The sequence below is a fragment of the Tetrao urogallus genome (assembly GCF_951394365.1).
Source record: "Tetrao urogallus genome assembly, chromosome: 1".
In the NCBI taxonomy this organism is placed as follows: domain Eukaryota; kingdom Metazoa; phylum Chordata; class Aves; order Galliformes; family Phasianidae; genus Tetrao; species Tetrao urogallus.
The window spans coordinates 20,367,023-20,387,439 of NC_136813.1; the positions used below are offsets into that span (position 1 = coordinate 20,367,023).

At 42.2% G+C, this 20,417-nt stretch overlaps 1 protein-coding gene across 1 annotated transcript in view; it reads right to left on the reverse strand.

Moving 5' to 3' along the window:
- Window positions 1-20,417, reverse strand: part of FLT1 (fms related receptor tyrosine kinase 1) — a gene marked incomplete at both ends in the record, with an annotated part of 100,956 nt that overhangs the window by 41,905 nt on the left and 38,634 nt on the right. Inside the window, one exon of the mRNA XM_079548440.1 lies at window positions 7,942-8,056. Coding sequence (XP_079404566.1) covers window positions 7,942-8,056 — 115 coding nt within the window. The remainder of the gene's footprint in view (window positions 1-7,941; window positions 8,057-20,417) is intronic.

A 20,417-nucleotide genomic window follows, 5' to 3' on the forward strand; every position in this document is an offset into this window, starting at 1 on the left:
TATCATTTACAAGATGAGACCTTGGGAAGCCAGGGGATGATAACTGACATGCCTTTAGAAAAAAAACATTGTAACAATAAGAGTTATACCTTCAGGATGATGGAAAGCCACGGTCTAATGTCTTGGGCACTGAGTGAGAGAAGAAAGTTATGCACAGACAACCGAGGTGTCAGCCTGATATGGAGCTGAGACAGGGGGCATGCACTGGTGGGTCAGCAGTAGAACATGCTCTCAGATACAATAGCAGCTTAAGTTTCTGTCTACTTCCACTTCAGTTCTGCCATAAAACATACTTTGACTGGAGTAATGAGAAAAACTGGGATTGAGACAAAAAGAATTTGTGTGGCAGTGGAATCCTGTTGTCTGGAATTATTTATCTTTTCTAAAAGCATTCAAAGTAATTTTTGTGCAATTAATACATTCTTTCAAGATTGTCTGATTGGGGGGTTCAGAGGCAAGCACAAGATGATAAGTCAGTGCTAAACAAGGAGTTATCTTTGTTTTTACATAAGCTCTGGCTGAGCATTTGCCTGCTTCCTTGTCTCCTACTCTGAGACTTCATGGCAATCCCCAAAGTCCTTATTATATCCCTAAATAATGTAGACTTTCTGGTTTCCAAACATCCTTTGGTGGAAAGAGTCTGTTGCTTTTCCTCTTATGCAAGCAAACATAGTGAAGTCAAGTTGTTTGATTTTGGCTAGGTTGTTTATTTTAGAAAACTGCCTTATCCCACTTCAAAACTATTGACGTTAATGGCACCTCTACACTAAACTGTCTCAATGGCCACCTACCCATCCACTACTAAACAGCATCTCATTTCCACCTATAACTTTTCTAACTTACATTTTTGACTCTTCTGAAAGAGGCTCAGTAATACCAGATATATAATTATAGCCCTTAAAAAAAAAAGATGCTGTTTTGCTAAATTCAGTAGGCTGACCTCTTCAAATTCCTAATTATAAAGCATGGGTCCAGCCCTGTCTGTATTTTGTCATTCTCTTTCAATTCCTTCCAATTTTTAAACATCATCTCATACAGTGTGGACGCAGGACCCAGAGGCAGGATTACTGCAGTCATTTCATCAATGCTGATGAAATGGTGCCGAGAAGAAAGTTCCATAACCTATGCCAGATGGTTAACATGGGTGGCTAAAAGCTGCTTTTGCCATCCCAGTCTTTCCACAACAAAATCAGCCTTTCTAGTGTCACTTGGTGATACCTCAGAACCCCTTTGCCCAGGTAGCAATGATCTATGACCCAAAACAACACTGAAGGAGAATGAGACTTTCCATCTCTGACTCCAGGGCACCTGTCTTGATCCTCCTACAAACAGAACCAAAACGTTTCTGTGACTGAAATATGCGAGACAACTACTCCTCCCACAAGTACTTTAAAGTAGTGGATTTTTAGGGTAGCATCAAACTGTTTTTTTCCTGACATTATCAGGTCTTATTTTTTTAATGAAAAAAATACTTGTTTTATCTGAGTTTTGCTGCTCCATTCCACAACTTTGTGATCATTACTTCTATGATGTTCAGAACGACACTTGCAATCATATTCAAACAGCATGACTATAGTTACTGGCTAGACTGCTCATAGATTATGCCTTTTCTTGTATATTAAAAGACTTTACAGGACATTTCTAGGCACTAAAATGCAGTTATTTAAACTGCTACCTTGTTCCTAATGTTATTTTGGATTTGACTAACTTACATTGTCCCAAATGCTGCTCTGGGACAGGCTAAGGATCACTCCCATGATCTTTGGAGAGCAAGGGAGACAAATGTTTTGAACGCAGTCCTTAGCGCCATACCAATGCTATGTTTACTTGAGTAATACAGAGATAGCCGTAGCGTCTAGCAAAAGCAATAGTGACTTTGCAACAAAACAGGGTATTTTAGAGACAAAATGTCTCTGCATAAATCTTCTAGTTTATAAATAAGTCATAAGGATAAGATAACATCTGTTTAAACAGGTTGTGAGCCCTCCAGTGGTGCAGTCTGTGTTCTGCATTGTGGATGCCAGCCAAAACCCACCCGAGAAGCAGTGTATACAAATCTAAGCCTGGCACGCTGTTGTTTATTGAGTAATTATGGTTCTTAGGTCAGCCTGTGCTGCGTAGTTTTCCTACGCAGCTATTGCTGCAAAAGGAGCGAGATACAAATTTTTGCAGCTCTGTATTGCCTAGCTTTCCAACAAAGTTTCAAGCCATGGTTTTGCAACCACACTATATACAGAAAATCAGAACTGCTTGCCGTGATCAGAGTGCAGCAAAGGCTCCCTGGCATGCTTGACACATTGAATCTGCTCATCTGCCCACAAGCCCTATTTACCACCAAAGTTTTGATCTCTTCTTCCTGCACGCATCTCAGTTGAAGCACCATGCTACACGCTCAGTTCAGAGCCAGGGGCTGGGGAAATGAATCACACAGTGCTGCTGCATTTGCCAACAAATGAAAGAGGTATAAAGCAGAAAGCCTGAGATGGAAGAGGAAATTACAGATCTATTTGTGGTAGAAACTATTGAGAAAAAGACCTCAGAAGTCATTGCAAAGCAAGAGGATGATTGTTGTGGTTGGACCACACTGGTCTGGTCTTTCCCCTAGTGTGCCTGCTTGAATTTCTCTCTTACCATATACCTTAAGTAGAGGATTCCTACAGCTCCAGCTGATGATAGTGGAGCGAGTGGAAGTTTCAGCAAACAGTAAGTAGCCTTACTCTTTCCTTACTCCTAGAAGGCCTCTGCAGACACGTGCATACACATACTCCATTCAGAGATTGTTTTGCTAACTTCTCTAAATGCTCATACAACTAAAAGGCAAAATATCCTTTCAGCATTGAGCAGGTTAGTGCAAGTCTGACAAACACTGTTGATTCCCTTCTAGTTATGCTTTTAAGAAAACACATTTATTGAAAAAGTAGTTTTATCTCCTACATATATGCTCTCCTTATACCATTGGATTTATCTTTAGATAAAAGGATAATACTTAGGAAGATACATGTTGAAATATTGGCAGGACACCACTGGCTTCTTCTGCTTATGACAAAGTCATATCATCTGTGTGCCTTGTGCTGGAAAGAAGCATCAGTGCAAAACATCTGGATACATGCTTCACTTTCAGAACCACCACTATGTCCACAGAGTAAACACTAAAATGTCTACAATAGCAGGACATGAATGTGTGCAGATAAGCACTTTCTTCCCCTCGAGTCAGACAGGTAAATCACTGCCGTTTAACAGCAGAGATTCAGTTTCCCTCTGCATCACATTGCACTGTTGGGCAGGCTGAGACTGAGTTCTTCCATCTGACCCATAGGGAGATCATGATACAGATGGCTACAGATCCACAGGTACTTCCTACTCTCCTTTAAGGGCCTATGTTGAGTAAAATTGTGCTTCCTGCCTTCCTTATGCACCAAGGGAGGGGATGCGTTTCAGCAGGGAGATGCAGCTCAGCAGAGGCTCAGCAGAGCTCAGCAGAGGCTGAGTTCTCCTGGTTTTCATCTCACCAAGCTCTTGGCTCAGCTGTCACCTTTAAGACTTCTTTTTTAAAAGTGTTGACAGCAATTCTAGTAGCACTCAGGAAGGCCCCAAGAAAAGTTACACTGTGCTGAAAGGGAGGCAGGCTGTGTTCCCAGCACTATCCTTAGCCTGGCTTCCTAGGAAGTTCACACTGTTTGCCCATCTCTATGCAAGTTCTTTATCCTCAGCAACGTCCCATTTGCAGCCAGAATAGACAGATAAACTCATGAGACTTCATGAGTGTTTCATGAAAACCATCTGCCTGTAAATGAGGAAGACCAAAATGAGTGCTGTTGCAATGAGCTATTCAGCTCATTGTGTGCCAGTTAGCCAGCCCACATGGATGTGCTGGCTAGTCAGCTGGAATATCCAGGTACTCAAGTCAGACACAGTATAAGCTTTCTTGTCTCATCTGTAAGATGAAGACATTGGAGAGGGAGGCTTAGGGCTTGGCATAGAAGATGCTATAGAGATGGACTAGTCCATATATTTCGCGGCCACAGTTTTTTATCAGGTCCAAAAGGGATTGAACTCCCCCCACCCTAGTGTTGGACTGTCACACTTTCTGAAACTACCCACAGTCAGCATATGGGTGGATGATCCATCACTGTCAGCCAAACTAAAGGTGGACAAGAAAGAGCCTAATTTTGATCTTACAGAACCTTCCTACAGGGTCATTACTTTCCATTTTCCCTTAAGTCAGGTGGCTTTTTCACTTACAGAGGATTGGACCACTAAAAATGTGGGTCAGTAAAGTATTAATGCAGTGGAAAAAAAGACCATACATATAAATATATGCCTGATAAAACACAACTTCATGTATTAGTATTGTTTATACACACTTGCCCTCCAATCTACTATCTCCTTCTGTTGATATTCTCATCCTTTCTTCTTGACCAACATCTACTTTCATTCATCTGTACACACCTTTCTGGCCCTCTTCTGTACACTCTGCATCCCCAGGATCTTTGTACAGTCCCTCCTACAGCCCTCTGTGCAAGGAGTACTGCCTCCGTCTTTCAAAGCTTTTGATAAACCAATATGTGGTCTTCCCAATGCCTGCACAGAGAGGGCATGTATGTACGGCAGAGTTATCAATGAGTGCCTGAGCTCTTTGTATCTCATTGTTGTAGGTCATTTACACTTGGTATTATTACAAACCACAGATGCTAAGACTAATAATGACCAGCACTAGCCCTGAGCTACAGGTAGGAGCAAACTTTGATCGAGAACATTAAGAAGTGATGGTTTTTAGTAGCTGAATGACAAAAAAGAGTCTGTGATCTGCTTACAAGTCTAAGAATAGCTCAGTTTTGTAGGAAGTCGCTGATAATGTCCAACAAAATGAGAATGAAAACTTTGGGTGGGGGAATCAAATCAAGAGTTGTTTTATGATTAAGTATTATGACTTCTGTTACAAACTTTTTCCATTATACCACTTGAGTTTCTCAATGTCTGTTTAGAAAGGCTTCAACGGAAATGTTACTAAAACACAGTTGTCACGGTTTCTCTCTGTCACCAGAAGACAAGCTCAGGGCAGGCTTCCTGCATTACTTTAACCATACAGACACAGGGTTTGAGGTTTTTCTAACTTTAAAAATATACTTGTGGCTACCTTGATAGCCGCAGACAAACAAAACAACCAATCAACCTACTACCACAAAAGGCCAAGCTTTCAGAGGGACTTGGGTGTTTTACATACAGGAAACAAAGGAACTGGTACAAGGTCTTTGACTAAGGCAAAAACAGCTACCTTGAGAGCTAAAAGAAACCTTGTGAGCATTCCTCATTCATCTCTTCCCTTGATCACAATAATATCCTGTGGTCATCCCCATTTCTGCTTTCATGCTAACCCAGAAGTGCCATTTTTTGAGTCTCCCCATCAACTTCCTACTGCTTTGTCTCCTACTACTTTGTTGTTTCCATTGAGTTTGAGATTTTTTTACCATGCTTGCTATGCTCGGATGTGGAAGTGGGGTAGACACTGTTTAGATAGCAGGACTCCATTGATGTGGAAGTGCCTTGGAGAGCTGTTCTTAGCTGTTTGCAGTAGCAGAACTACTTGCAGTCACACTTCATCAGAGCCAGACACTTGTGATGACGTGCTGGATTCAATGAGCACAGTGCTATTAACAGTTTTACAATATTCCAGCCCATCAGGAAGGGTTTTGTCTGGACTGTGTCCCTTTGAGTTTGCTCTGGGAGACCAAGAATGAATCTTGGCCTGCAAAGAGTGAAAGCTATAGACTCTCACAGAGAAAGAAAAATATCCTGGATGCTCTAGAGCAGCTGTGTGCACACAAATCATGCAACTTATTTTGGCCAGGAACCCAGGCTTAGAGAGCATTTTCTACTTACAATAGCAGTCCAGCTGTGCCTGGAAAGCTATGGAAGAGCAACAGAAATAAAGAAACCTTTGAAACGCAATTCTCAGAAGTGGAGAGAATTCACTTCAAGCTAAATATTTGAAAACTTCAGATGATGTGCACATTTCTAGCAAGGATGTCATGCAAACCAGAAGACAGGCAGAAGCCTCTATCTGCAAGCTACATTCTTCTGAACAGCACTGCAACCAGGAAAGCTTGAAATATCTGGGAAAAGAGATTATTTCACTAACCTCCCTTTCCTCACAGGGATCAGAAGGGATAAAGCAATGCAAGATGGGCCTTACTTAGATGAACTAAACAGAATAAGATGAGGAAAAATAAGAAGAACTGCTATGTTTTGCTGTAAAACTTTCCACGTAACACATGCAGATATCATGTCTTCATTCATTTCTGGACAGATATAAAAAAAATTGGGACCGCTTGCCAAAGACTTCAAACAAAACCTGCAGTTCTGCCACAAGGACCCATTATTAGCATCTTCCTCCAGGGAGGAATTTCTTTGCTGTTGACTGGAAGCTGGTCTGACATTTCAGCCACTCCTCTTCTGCTGTCTTCAAAACACGCAGCACACAAGGAGAATGAGGTCTGGTTGTTAGATCCTGTAAGCAGAAGCTACCTAGAACCCTTCTGGGAAATTACTTGTTCTCATGAGTTTTTGTTCATCATTCCCCCTTTGGAATAGGCTCTGTCTTCCCATGCCACAAATGATTTCCCTTTCCTCTTGCAAATCTCTCCTTCTCTGTCAGTATTCATGTGCTTTCCTACAATAGTATCCCCCAGGAAGCCATTTACTCCCATCTTTGCCTTGATCTTTAAGCATATAGAGGGTGCCAACTAAATAGAGCAAATGCCTCACTAGGATCCAGCATATTCCTGTGCACTGGAACTGTGCCATGAACACCTGTGTACTGCCTTAATAATACAACAGCAGGAGAAAATTCAGTCCCAAGCACGAATCTTGGCTGCGTTCAAAGCCCTATTTATTCCACGGTGTGTGAAAGGGTCTTGGTGTGAGATTAATTATGATTTATATCCATTTTCACATGCAAAAGACTGAAAGAAGACATAAAGGAAAGAATACCTACATCCCCAGTGTCCCTAGAATTATGAAAAGTTTGTCGGTATCCTTGGAAATAACAATTCTAGCATAGGGTAGGCTTTCAGGTTTATAATTTCATCGGCTGCTCCTGCCTCAGACCAAGCCAATCGGTGAACAGCAGAGGCTGTGAATGTGACACAGCGTTGTGCACCAACTCCTGAGCTCCTCTGTGGCAAGGGCAGCCCAACCACATCAAACCAGCATCATGCCCAGCCAAGAAAAGTTCATCTGATTAGGGCATCCTCCAGGAAAACATGTTGATTTAAAGGTTTTGACTGATTGAGAATTCTTCATGAACTCTCAAAAGCATGACTATCTCAATCCTCCGTCAGAAGTGCCTGTCCCTCCCTATGCCTCATTGTGCTTGGCCTGGGCTTGACACCTAACAATGGACAGTTAATGCAGATGGGGTGCAACCCACCATGCAGTCTCTGAATGAGATCTCTCTTAAACTTTGTTTCTGTAATCTGGATTCATTTGTTCCTTTAAAATTTTCATTGCAAGACTTGGTCTTCTAATAACCCAGCACCACATCTGTGAATAAACTTTCAAATGAGGGTAAATAGTTTTACTCTCATAGGAAAAACAACAGGAAATTGTGAAATGGCACGAAATGAAGCAACGATGGCCTGAAGCCCTGCCTCTCTCCTCCTGAGGTGCCCGGCATGCTGCAGGCCAGCTCTAAGTAAGCTGAATATATATATTTAATTACACCACTTACCTTAATAGGACTGCATGCAGGGAAGTACATCTCTGCATCTCAGCATATAGATAACAAACCTCTGTCTTTGCAAATGTGGGAATTATTTGCATCTACACAGGTTTTCAGATCTGAACAACATACAAATACTGGCTTCCCCACTGTTACCTCAACAACATTTAAAAAACAGCTTCTGCTAACACAGAGAGATTATTTGCACCTAGGAATCATACCTTGTTTTTGCCCTCTATGATGGCTGTTCGCTCAATGATGCTCTGGATCCTGTTTCCTACGTTGCTCCCAGTTTTCAGGTTGAAAGATCCATCAGTGTGAGAGCAAAAGCCACGTCTGAAGACCAAAAAAAAAAAAAAAAAAAAAAGGAGAGATTTCACTGATAAATCTCAGAATGCACAAGCAAAAACTTTTCTTCTAGGAACAAAAATCATCTGAGGAAATTGCATGTGCTGCGATCAGCAGGTAAGGACAACTACAAAGTCTTGATCCTCATAGCCAGATCATTGGCTTTATTTCCACAGCTGCCCCCAGAACACTGAATTTCTGGAGTCGGTGTTAACATTTCATCCACTGTGGACCGAGAGGTCAGAATTTGCAATTGCAGCCTAATTACAGGGCTGTGTGAATCCTATAATTAGGACTCCAATGCCCCTAACTTGTCAGTCATTATCATGGTTAAGGCTTGTCTTCAAACTTGAGTTTATATTGTTTTTAGTCCTAAGCTTCAGACAATATGTATCTGTTTCAAGATCCATTCCATAATGTATTGGTTGTCATTTGTGCTCTTGCAGCCCAAAAGCCAACATCTTGGGCTGCATCAAAGGAGGACTGGACAAAAGGAAAAGGGAAGGGATTGTCTCCTTCTACTCTGCCCTTGTGAAGTTCCATCTGGAGTACCGTGTCCAAGCCTGGGGTGTCCTGCTCAAGAAGGATGCAGAGCTGTTGGAATGAGTCCAGGAGGAGGACATGAAGAAGAACAGAGGGCTGGAGCACCTCTCCTACAAAGAAAGGTTGAGGGACTTGGGGCTATTCAGCTTGGAGAAGAGAAAACCCTGGCAAGACCTTGTTGTGGCCTTCCAGTACTTGAAGGGAGCTTACAAGCAGGAGGTAAACCAACATTTTACACAGTCTGATAGTGACAGGACAAGGGGGAATGAAACTAAAAGAGGGGGGATTTAGGTTAGATGATAGGAAGAAATTTTTTAGTAAGTGGTGAGGCATTGGCACAGGTTGTCCAGAGAAGCTGTGGATGCCCCAGCCCTGGAGGCATTCAGGGCCAGGTTGGATGGGCACACGTGTAACCTGATCTGGTGGCTGGCAGCTCTACACGTGGCACGCGGTTGGAAATAGATGATCTTAAGGTCCTCTCCAACCTAAGCCTTTCCATGATTCTATGATTTAACATGTGTAGGTTTTTATCATTATCCTGAAAAATAATGTATTTTCTCAGTTTTGTTTGTTTTCTGCCCCATCCCTGGAGGCAGGGCCAGGCTGGATGTGGCTCTAGGCAGCCTGGTCTAGTGGTTGGTGACCCTGCACACGGCAGGGAGGTTGGAATTATATGATCATTGTGGCCCTTTTCAACCCAGGCCATTCCACGATTCTAAGATTCCATGATTCTATGATTTTTTTTTTTCTTTTTCCTTGTGCAGTGAAATGGCATATAATCAGAACACTCAAAACACAACACAGGTGTGGTTGTGGTAGAGCTAACATGTTTCCCAAAGCCTAACTCAGTACACACATAAACAAACACACAGGAATGGTTCTTACATTCTGTCCATCCCTATTCTTTGAGGATATTGAGTTTTGCTTTTCATCCAACATTTAGATATTGCTTGTTCAACTCAAGCATCAACAGAGGAGTTAAACTGTCCATCAGGGTCAAGCTCTCTCAAACAGTGTTTCTCTGGATTTCTCTCCATATGACAGACGAGTACAGTATCCATAATCAAGTAGTTCCGATGTGTGTCAGTGGTGAAAGGCTGCTGACTGCATCATAGCAACTGATGCAATCCTGACTAAAGAATGAGGTTTATTTCCTTTCAGTCAACTGTGTAGTTTGGTTGAACTTTTGTGTTGTTTACAGTATCAGTAAGACAAAGACTTTACACGCTGTCTTTAATCGTGCAGCACTGAGTCAAATCGACCACTGTCTAAGCAGATACTGCAGCTTAAAGAAAAAATGACATGTAAACTAACTTAGAATGTAATAATTAGCACAAATATATGATAGTGTGCCCAAATTCCTTAATATGCATTGAGAGTCTCAATGAGCTAAAAAAGCCAAAAACCAGGAGCAGGTCATGGTCATCCATGCATGGAGAGAGAACAAGGAGCAATAGCATGGGAAGGAAGCCCAAGCTATACAGCCACTTCTTCAGGCTTTGCTTTGAAGGCCAACTCCTAATACACGGTTGTTGAGGACAGGGTGGATGGAAGAGAGCTGCATTAGGACAGCCAATGTATTCAAATGAGAAAAAAAAAACAAAAAAAAAGCAAAAAAACTTGACATTTACTCAGAAAAGTAGTTGCCATTTACTTTGCACATATAACACTTTAAGAAGTCTGTTCTTATAACAAGACTTGAACACAGCTTGTATTGGTAGTATTAGCCAATAAAGTTCCATGCCATAGCAGGTGTCAGATGTCTAGCTGTAGCTGTCCCTGTTCATTGCAGGGGAGTTTGGGCTGAATGACCTTTAAAGGTCCCTTCCAACTCAAATGATTCTACAATTCTGTTCTCTCATAATGCCAGCACGACAAAGACACAAAGAGGCAGTATCAAGGGCACCTCCTTGTGACTGGGCACTCCCTGTACAGGCAGAGATCCATTTCATTTCCTTCTTACTCACTTGATCCTAACTCCTTTAAAAAAATGTTATTCCTCTGAAACGAGTGGAATTGGTTTGTTCCTTCAGAGAATTAACTTGCCTCTTTGTTATAATATTGAGAAGTTGTGCTTTTTAGAATAAAAGTCCTCATTGAGTCCCTTTTCAGTAAACAACAGAAAGAAGGTGTAATGCATGCTCAGAAACCGCATAAGTATCTCCAAAAGGCATTTCCAATCTATTTTCTTGCAGCTCTACATCCATAAGCTTAGTTATTACTATATACTTCCTTGAGAAGGACTGCACATATGTATTTAGGTTGCAGAATCTGAGGGATGAGGGCAGTGTAATGCCTTTGCCAACACCTAGCACAATGGGGTGCTGATTACTCATTAATACTGTAGTACAAACCACCACTATAATTACAATAACATCACAATTACAAGAAAAACACACAAGTAAAACACTAGAAATATTAGCCCTGGAGGCACATACATGAGCTCAATCGCCTTCACATACCACATTACCTGCTGACTGCGACGTTAACACAATTATAGCAGAAAATCAAATGCACTTAATAGCAGTTGTCCTCAGATTTAATAAAGAAGGAGTTGGAATCCAGCTGTGAGCACATTACCTGGCAGCACAGGGCATACAGCAGGAGACGCTCTGCGTTCTGCCACTTCACCCCACGCTCTGCTGGCTCAGCACACCTCTGCAAATCAGCTGCAGCACGGCTGCCAGGCAGAGCCTGGAACAAAATTCAGCCTCATTCCTCTGGATGCAGAAACAGATGCTTTCACTCCTCAGCTGCCAAATGCTCTCACTATAACCTCAGATGCACTAACATGGCTGCAGGCTCCCGCACAGGTTCCATGGGTTATTACTCTGCCATCCTTCCTCACCCTGCTGCCAGCGGTGCCATACGAAGCACTGCTTGAGATTAGTGGGCAGAAATGGGTCTGGGGTAAATGGGAGCAATGAGGAGCCCTATGTCATCTCCCAACAACAGGCATTCATAACCAAGAGGGAAAAGGCTCTATGAACTCAGATGTGGTCATCAAATCAAATGTTCATATTCAGTACAGATGCTTGGAAAGAAGAAGCAAGAGGGAAAAGATAAAATTGCACTCTGGCCAGGACCAAAATATTGATATTACCTTCCAGTTAATTCAGTTGATTTTCATGTTGTGCGTCGTTACACAAATCAGCTATGCATCTTTATGTCTTGTAAAGAAATTATAAGTTACACTGAACTATTGACTCAACAAAACAACAAGGGCTTCCAGCTTGTAGCAAAACCTGGTGTTACTTGCAAGGAAACCCCAGTGAACTTTGAAGCTCTGACTCCAGATATCCCCATGTTCCTGACGTGGTTTGCTGCTGGGATAAGCTTCGTTCCTTTGCATCTTCAGGAAAGTTAGCAGCAGGGTTACCATGAGGTTAATGAGAAAGCACACAGTGTGCACAAAGGCTGATAAGCCGATATCTGCCAGCACGTTTCTGAGCAGCTCTTACACCTGTTTTCCTTCTACACATTCCTGCTTTGTAGCTGGATATAGCTCTGCACATAGAGAGACTTTATATAAGAAATGCTAATGCTGTGCTCATACAGAGGTACACTTATAAACATTGTGTAAGCTCAGATCAAGGTAATTCTGTTCCATGTTCTGCTCTGAGTGTTCTGCCTGTCCTGGTAAGTGGTTTCTGACATGTGCCTGTGTGCATGCTCACATGTGCATTCCCAGCATGCATGGGTAAAGTGGGGCTGGGGAGGTTTGGGGAGGGATGCCAGGAGCAAGACGAGCTCTAAGGGCTGCCCAGAGACCCATGCAGTGCTTGCAGATCAGGGAGTTTGCCCTTCTCTGGGAGGACAGAGGGGGTTTATGCAACCGGAAGCAATCTGGGTTTTAAAAAATGTCTGTGATGTGTGCAGCTGGCACCAAGAGGGGCCGGGAGAAGTGGCCGGGGGGAGGGGAGCCAGCCTGCTGCTCAAGAATACATCAAGCCTTGAGGAAGCAGAGTGTGCCATGTTTGAAGATGCAAAGATAATCACAGTGCTGGGAACCGTCTTGTGTAGTGGAGGAAGCCAAACAACAAGAGGAAAGCAGCATATGCTCCTGATTTCGCACAGGAAGCTAACAGCACCTCCTGCCAAAGTGAGATAAGAAAACTCCCATGGCCTATTCTGGACAAGGCCATGGTTATCAACCTTAGCTTCACACTGTCCTCACTCTGCTCCGCAGCCCGCTCCCTTTCCTAATGAGTTTCAGAGCCCTCACCTCTATTAGCATACAGCATGCCAAGCACAATAGTGTGGTATATTTATAACCACTGATGGGGAAAAGTTTCCAGGGTAAGAGTGTACTTCATGTCATCTTGATATATTTCACTGGAATGGGACTACAAACCAGCTCCAAACTGAAGTCCTGCCTGTGAAACTACTGGTATCAGAATAAAAGTAGTTTTGCCTGCAGCAGAGCCCAGGAGCTAGGGTACAGGGCTTGTCTGATGATTACAGATGCAACTTTTTGCATGACAGAGTCCTACACAAAAGACTCAAGCCCAGCTTGTGCTCAGACACATCTACTTGTCCGTACTGTAGACAGTGCCACAATGCTTACCAGTGCTCAACTGGTGTCAAATATCAGCATAAAAGCCTCAATCCCCATTTCAGATGGAAAAATAACATTGTTGATTTTATCATTTCAGTTCCTCCCTCCTTAAGCCATCCTACACCTTCACAATCCTCTCCCAGTGTAAAATCCCATTCAGTTTCCTAAATATTCCTGTTGGCAAAGACACCGTCAGCCTCCATCACACGTCTATTTGTTGAGGTCATATGTGGCAATTACATCTCTAGGAGCAAGAGGAAGGCATCCTGTAACCAACAGTAACTATTTTTGAGAGTGATTAATATCAGAAATGTTTTGTTTTGTTTTCTCAGCACCTATGCCTTTATAGGGCAGCAATTGACTCTTTGCAGTGGCAGGGTGGCATTGTTACGAACCCAAGTTGGGCTGACACGTGTCTTTCGAGATGCAGTGATGACGACACTACGTTCAAGACAGGAACTCTGGAAGTTCCTGGACTTGTAAAGAGCATACAGGAACTGTTTCCCACTTGAGGTTATCAGAAGCATCTGAATGTCATAGGCTTTGCCTGCCCCGTGCCTTGGAAGTTGGTGCCGTGCAACTGGTGGCAGTGGGCTGGCGTGGCCACACGTCCAGGGGAACACTGAGTCACAGTGAGGCCGGAAACAAGAGAGGGAAAAATAGTAACAAGGGCTGTAAGACGTGTGTTCTGGAGGAGGGGGAACATGCCCTGGCTCCCCGCCAGCTCTGGCTACAACGTGATAATGTGCTTGTCTCCATTGGACCTGCAAGTGTTACCATTTCTCCATCAAAAATAACTAATTCCAGGTTGAAATGCTGGCTCAACTGCTTTGGGTGGGAAAGGATTTCTCAACATCCCCAAGCATTAGGCTTAGTTGGAACCCTGGTGCAGTGCATAGTTGTCAGAGTGAGGACTGAGTTATTTTTGTAGGATGCTCTGTGTCAAAATTGAGGTGATACGTAGAGGGAAAGCTCATTCTTTAGGGAAGACTCCAGATTTCTTTAATGCCCCATCCTTGCAGTGAGCATCTTTGGTACTACTTCATTAGAAGCAGGGTGTATGGCACTCACGGCCTCACTGCATATCTCTATGGCTTTATGGAGAAATAATATGGAGATTTTTATGGAGAAGGAAAGTTTGCCACTTGCATACTGCCTTTCCTGCTGTTAATCTACATGCAACTAGATTAATGCATGGTGCTTCCTTTTCACTTTTACAAACTTTATGGCTTGTCCTGAACTACTCCAGGGCACTGCCATAGAAAGATGGTTGATCAAAGGAAGCACGAAAATCAGCAGCAGTCCTACCTGTCCCATCCTTCACTCTTTCATCAGCTCATGCTTGCATTCCCATGGAAAAAAAAACACTTGAGACCCCTGAGCATTCAGTATTTGGAAGCAGTTTTTCTGTTTGGATTTTTTTTTTTTTTTTTTTTTTTTTGCACATCCTGATGTGATCTGAAATTTTCTCACCTTGACTTTCTTATCAGATAATTATATTTTGCTTCTTGACCTCTGTTTCCTGCTTCACGCTGCTTAGAGGTTTTCGCAGACACAGAATATGGACACATTTCAGCCAATCCTTCCTTCCTTCCTTGTCCACCTCCTTTCCCTCCTTGCTAGACTGCAATGATTCTCACTCCCATGTGGTCATTGTGACTCAGCCTCCACTTTCTCCCGCCAGCCATGTCCTCCCCAGAGGAGCTGCACATTGTCTGGAACTACAGAATTTCCCAAGGATGGGGTTTTTACAAACCTAGAACTTCTTTCTGGGAAACGGTGCTTGATTTTAATAGTTTGTGGCAGTTCTGAAAGGAAGAGATCTCCTCCAATTTGAACGAGCAGCCTAAAACCTAAAGGGAAAGACCATGACACAGCTGCACACAATGTCAATCTGCTTTTACTCTTTTTCTTCTATTTCCATTAAAAAAAAAAAAAAAAAAAAAAAAAAAAAAAAGAAAGAAAGAAAAAGAAAAAGAAAAAGCAGCCCTACATATACAGCCTAGAACTTTATTCAGAACTTTCTGGAATAAGCTATTTTCTATGTACAAGCCACTCCTAACAGCTCACTCAACTCGGAGGCATACCTTCATGCCTATATCCTTCCAAGATCGAGGTCTATCCAGCACCTTCCTTCTTATAATAGTGAAATTCTCTTTCCTTTTCTTTGCTGTCCTGACTGGATCCTCCTTGATCTACAAAGGAGCAATTCCTTTCTAATCTATTTACACCATCCTTAATTCTCTCTGCCTTGCTGACAAGCTGGAAGCACAGTGAACACTCTTTCAATTTTCCAGCAGTCAGCAGAGAAGACGAAAGGGCTAATGTAGCACTGAGGTTGTGTTTTTCAAGATAGTTTTCAGCCTCGCTGCAAGTAGGAGTCCAAAAGGAGCTCTGGGCTGACTGGAGACAGAGACTGGAAGTGGAGGCAGAAAACAAGGGATGAGAAAGAATGGAGGGAAACATTTTTAAGGAGAGAGGGGAGTTGATTAGAGGGAAAACAGGAAGAGAAAACACTGACAGACGTGGACATAAGACCAAGGATCCTTCTACCCCATATCCTGTCTCAACAATGACCGTAAGCAGATGGTTGGGGATGAGTAAGAACAGGACTAACTTCAGATACTTCCTCCCAATACTCCCCCAGTCACCAATTATTATCAGCTCAAGAACTTCCTGCAAGTGAGGCCACTTCTTCACTTAAGTATGTCCCAGTGGATTTCTCTTCTACAGCTTTAAGCAATCTCCCTTTGAAGCTAGTCAAACTTTTAGCACCCACAAAACCCTCTAGCAAGGAGTCTCACAGATCTGCAACCCACAGAATAGACTAACATCTCCTTTCCATTCTGAATTGCAGTCCTACTAGTTTCATTTCATGATCCCTACTTCTTGAACTGGAAAAGCCATATACATCTAATCCCCAGAAATCTGTGTCCTTCACAAGTCTGAGAATCTCTGTTGTATAGCTCACAGGTCATCTATTTTTTCAGGCCACAAAGCCCTGACTTCCCTCCTTACTCGTCCCTCAAACACTCCTCTCATTCCCTGAAATTCCTTTGATTCTACTTGTTGCCCTTCTTGGTGTATCTCGCTGTTTGGATGCATCCTTTTAGGTGAAAGGATCAAAACTGACCTTACTATAAGAGATGCCAGTACTTAATGGATTTATGAGGAGTTACCATGATACTCTGTTTTATTCTATTCTACATAGGTCACAGCAAAACTAATGCCTCCTACTTATTTCTATGAAAACTATAGCAGCTACAAAGAGCAAAATAACACTATCTGGTAAGGAAAATTCTCAGCTACAAAGCACTGTTTTTCAACACAATCACCACCATTAGCTGCGTATTTTCACCAGCAATGAACAACAGCCTGCATGCTTGCGCTCATAAAAATCTGCACTAGTGGAGGTGATCCACAGTTGCCATCACCACTGTGAAAAGCACCCTTCACAGTCTCACTGAGCTCATGTCCATTGCTGGGTTTCCATAAGTGCTCAGTGAGTGCTGATGAATGTTGATGGGTGCCATTTTTTCCCACATGGAGGAATCCCATGACACAGCTTTACCTCATATGCACGATCACCAACATCCGCCTCTGATGTCATGGGCCAACATAATAAAATACTTTTGGAGCAGACCTTGTACACTCCTGGTAATTTTTAAGCTTGATTTGTTTTTTGAGCTGCTCCTCATTGCCATTGCTTGCACAAACGCATGTATCATAGTGCTCAGCTCTCTCTGTATATCAGTAATGATCAGACAATGGTTCATCATTTTACATGAGAAAGTGGTAAAGTTTTCTGCTATGCGCATCACACACATTTATCTTCAGTGAACTTCATCTGGCACTTTATCAGCCAGATACTCAAATCCATACCATTCTGCATTTCTCTACAATCAGCTGCCATCATCAAAGATCTGAATTACTTAGTATCATCAGCAAGCTCTGACACCTCCTCACCACCATTTCCAGGTTATTTCTGTACATGTTGACAAGCACAGACCCCAGCACCAGCTCTGAAACACTTCACTGGTAGTCTCCCTACATGGCAAGAACAGGCTTTTCCCACCTAACCTCTGCTTCCTATTTTTTAACTGAATATTTTTCTTTCTGACATGATCTTACCTCATACAGCATGTCTCCCCAAAGCCTTCTGCAGAGAGTTTTTGAAAGGAATAGACGTAAAAGGAAAAAGGATGCTAGTTGAAGTTTGTATATTTTTGTAAAAGGTGTCCAATAATAGCACTCCGTTTATAATCCCTCCTGAGCCAACACAGTTTGACCCTGGGCCCTACCAGCCAAGAGCCCCTGCTAGGACAGAAGAACATTTCTGGCTGTAGGGTGAGATGTACCCATGTCTCAGACACTGCTCTGCCCCATGGAGAGTTAAATATCAAGCAATAAGCAACCACCTGCATGACCCACATCTTCCTTTAGGATGGGTGTCAGACCATCCTCAGCAAAGCCAAGAGGTCATGCTGTGAAGGAAAAGATACTGGGGAAAAAATAAATGACTGACAAGAAGGTAGGCGAGACAGGGTTTAAAACAGGACGTGAAGCAGAGCATCAGGAAGTTACTGTAGTCCTTATATATTAGGTTTGATTCATTGCCAGTTAAAAAAATTACTTGAGAAAGATAATGCTAAAATATTTTCTATTAGACTTTGAAAATTTTAATTTAAAGCAATCTGAAAATTAGCAATACCAGAATTGGAAAGCTTAATCTTCTGGTTCAGCTATAATCCATGATAAAGCCTTTGAGAGCATTTACAGCTTGCAAAGTAAATTCATCAGTGCATCCACTACAGCACCCTTGAGACAGACTGTGGCAAACTGTACTGCATGAGTCATACGTATTTATCAGGCTTATTTTTCCGTATGTGTATGCCTGGGCTGATTCACATGGCATTTTGTAAGTAAAATATTTTAAAAGAATTTTCCAAAATATTGACTGAGGACACCAAAGCTGTCCTACCAGCTGTTTGCAAACACAAACATGCACTGGCTTTTGCCTCATAGAGAAAGTGGAGAATGTGATGCTTCAGTGAACTACATAGTTGCTCTGAGACAGATCAGACTCTATTCTACTCCCTTCAACCTCAAGCTCTTTGCAAGTCTGTGGTGCAACGGTGTACTCTCATTTTCATTTCTCTGCATTTTTCAGAAGGAAAAGTGAAAATGACATAGCTTGATTTTTACTTTCACACATCTATCCATTTCCACAGCCACAGACAAACAAAGGAATAGTAGGCATACCTCTTGATGTACCCATTGTAAGTATCTTTACACTACCAGATCACTGCAAGAGGATTTTCTTGCAGTAGGGAATGGAAGGCACAAAGGTCTCAGCCAGCATGAATTTGGAGCTGAGGATCTGGCCACATGTCAAATTAAACAAAGGCATTTCTACACTACCTGTTTATTAATGGCATCTGACCTACTTTCACCAGCATTAAGGACTCAGACTTCCCCTTCCTGAAAATAGAAGGTGGCATGGCGAACAAAAACATTTGCTGTGGACAAACTAATGGGCATCAATGTTTGCAGACATCCACAATTAAATTTGGGTGGTTCAGTACATTTCTAATTAAGTACAATTAACATTTGTGCATTTTACATACCTCGCTGATGTTCCAAACCTAGTTTCCCCTGATAATCTATCCAAGCACATCCTAATCATTCTGCCTTTCAGTCCTTTATTAATGCCCTGACATAAACAATGCAGAAATGCAATTAGACTGCTATGCACACATGTCCCACTTCCTCTTTCTGAAGCTGGTGGGAGTCAGGCCATGCACTTTTGTGATGACAGTTCTAGGCACTCTATCTCCATGCAGGTACCAGCTTTCCTGATTACTTTCTTTTTGTAGATATCTTCACAATGCCATTATTGTTTTCTTCTCCTTATGCACACACACAAAAATAATAATTTTAAAAGCCCAGAGAGATGCAATGGCAAAGTCATAAATTAATAATCTGACATTTGGTTTGAGGCTAACTGTAACTGATAGCTCGAGGAGAGAGGGAGGCAGCAAGGTGATGGGAGAGCTGGAACACCCAAGACAAAATTGCACTGCTGCATCTGTCTGCACATTCTGGAGGGCTGATGGGTCAAGTCTTGGGAAGAGCACAGTGAAGGTCTCTCTGAAACCGCCTTCAGATGATACTGCACGAGAGCTGAGGAATCCAGTGCTTATACTAAGCAATATCAATATCTCACATGCCTCTCTTTCTCTGCCAAACTCTAAGATAAACACAAATCTGCTGATGAGATTCAGGTCAAGACCCATTCACATCAAGCATGTCTCCATCATGGAGACGCTTATTCCACAGCCTCAGAGTGGATGGGTCATAGGCAGAGATCAGCCTTGGTGGCTCCCGAGAACCTTGGCAAGCCGTGCCCTGGCTGCTCCTCCACAGAACTCTGCCAGTAACCCTACCTCAGCAAAAACAAGGCCAGAAATACAGGAGCACAGAGGCAGGGAGGCTGCTTAGGCAAGAAGTTAAGGATGGAGGTCATCAGAGTGCCTTCTTCTATATGCACTGGGCAGTGGATAGATTTATCTGCTGTATCTGCTGCCACTCTGGAGTAAGCTGACACTGAATAAGATGTTTCTTGGGAAAACGGCACTCATTTAAGAATGTCTATTCTTTCACTTTTTAATTGCATTTTAACTCATTCCATCTCTCCACTTTTGCCTGCCATATCTGAATTTGTTAGATCTGAATATCCTTTTAAAAAAAAAAAAACAAAAAAAAAAACACAGAACTTTAATTTTTGCCCTAGACAGTTTTTCTTGACTTTTCTGTGCTTCCTTGCTGGGATTTAAAATTAGAAGTTAATCTTTCCACCATCTAGCTAGCTATCTTCTATTTAACAAAAGGTTATTTAATGGTAATAGAGTTGGCTAAGCAAAGTTATTTTAAAAGAAAATGAAGAAGATGGAATTTCAATCATGTTCTCAGTTTTTCTGCATTCCAAAAAGTTAAACTTATTGAGCAATTTTACAGCACTTTTTAAAAAATGTGCTACCAGGAAACTATGGGAACTGTTACATTTGGCTTGTCACCTGTTACTGGCCTGAAGAAGGTGTTTAGCAGAGAGTTATGGAAATTGACTGTACTAATTACAAAGCATTGAAATATGCCTGCATTTCATTTTAATCAATTGAATTCACTGAGTTATTTTTATATTTTTGAAGCAGAAAAACTGTCTGGAACAACAACTTGAAGAAACAGAGT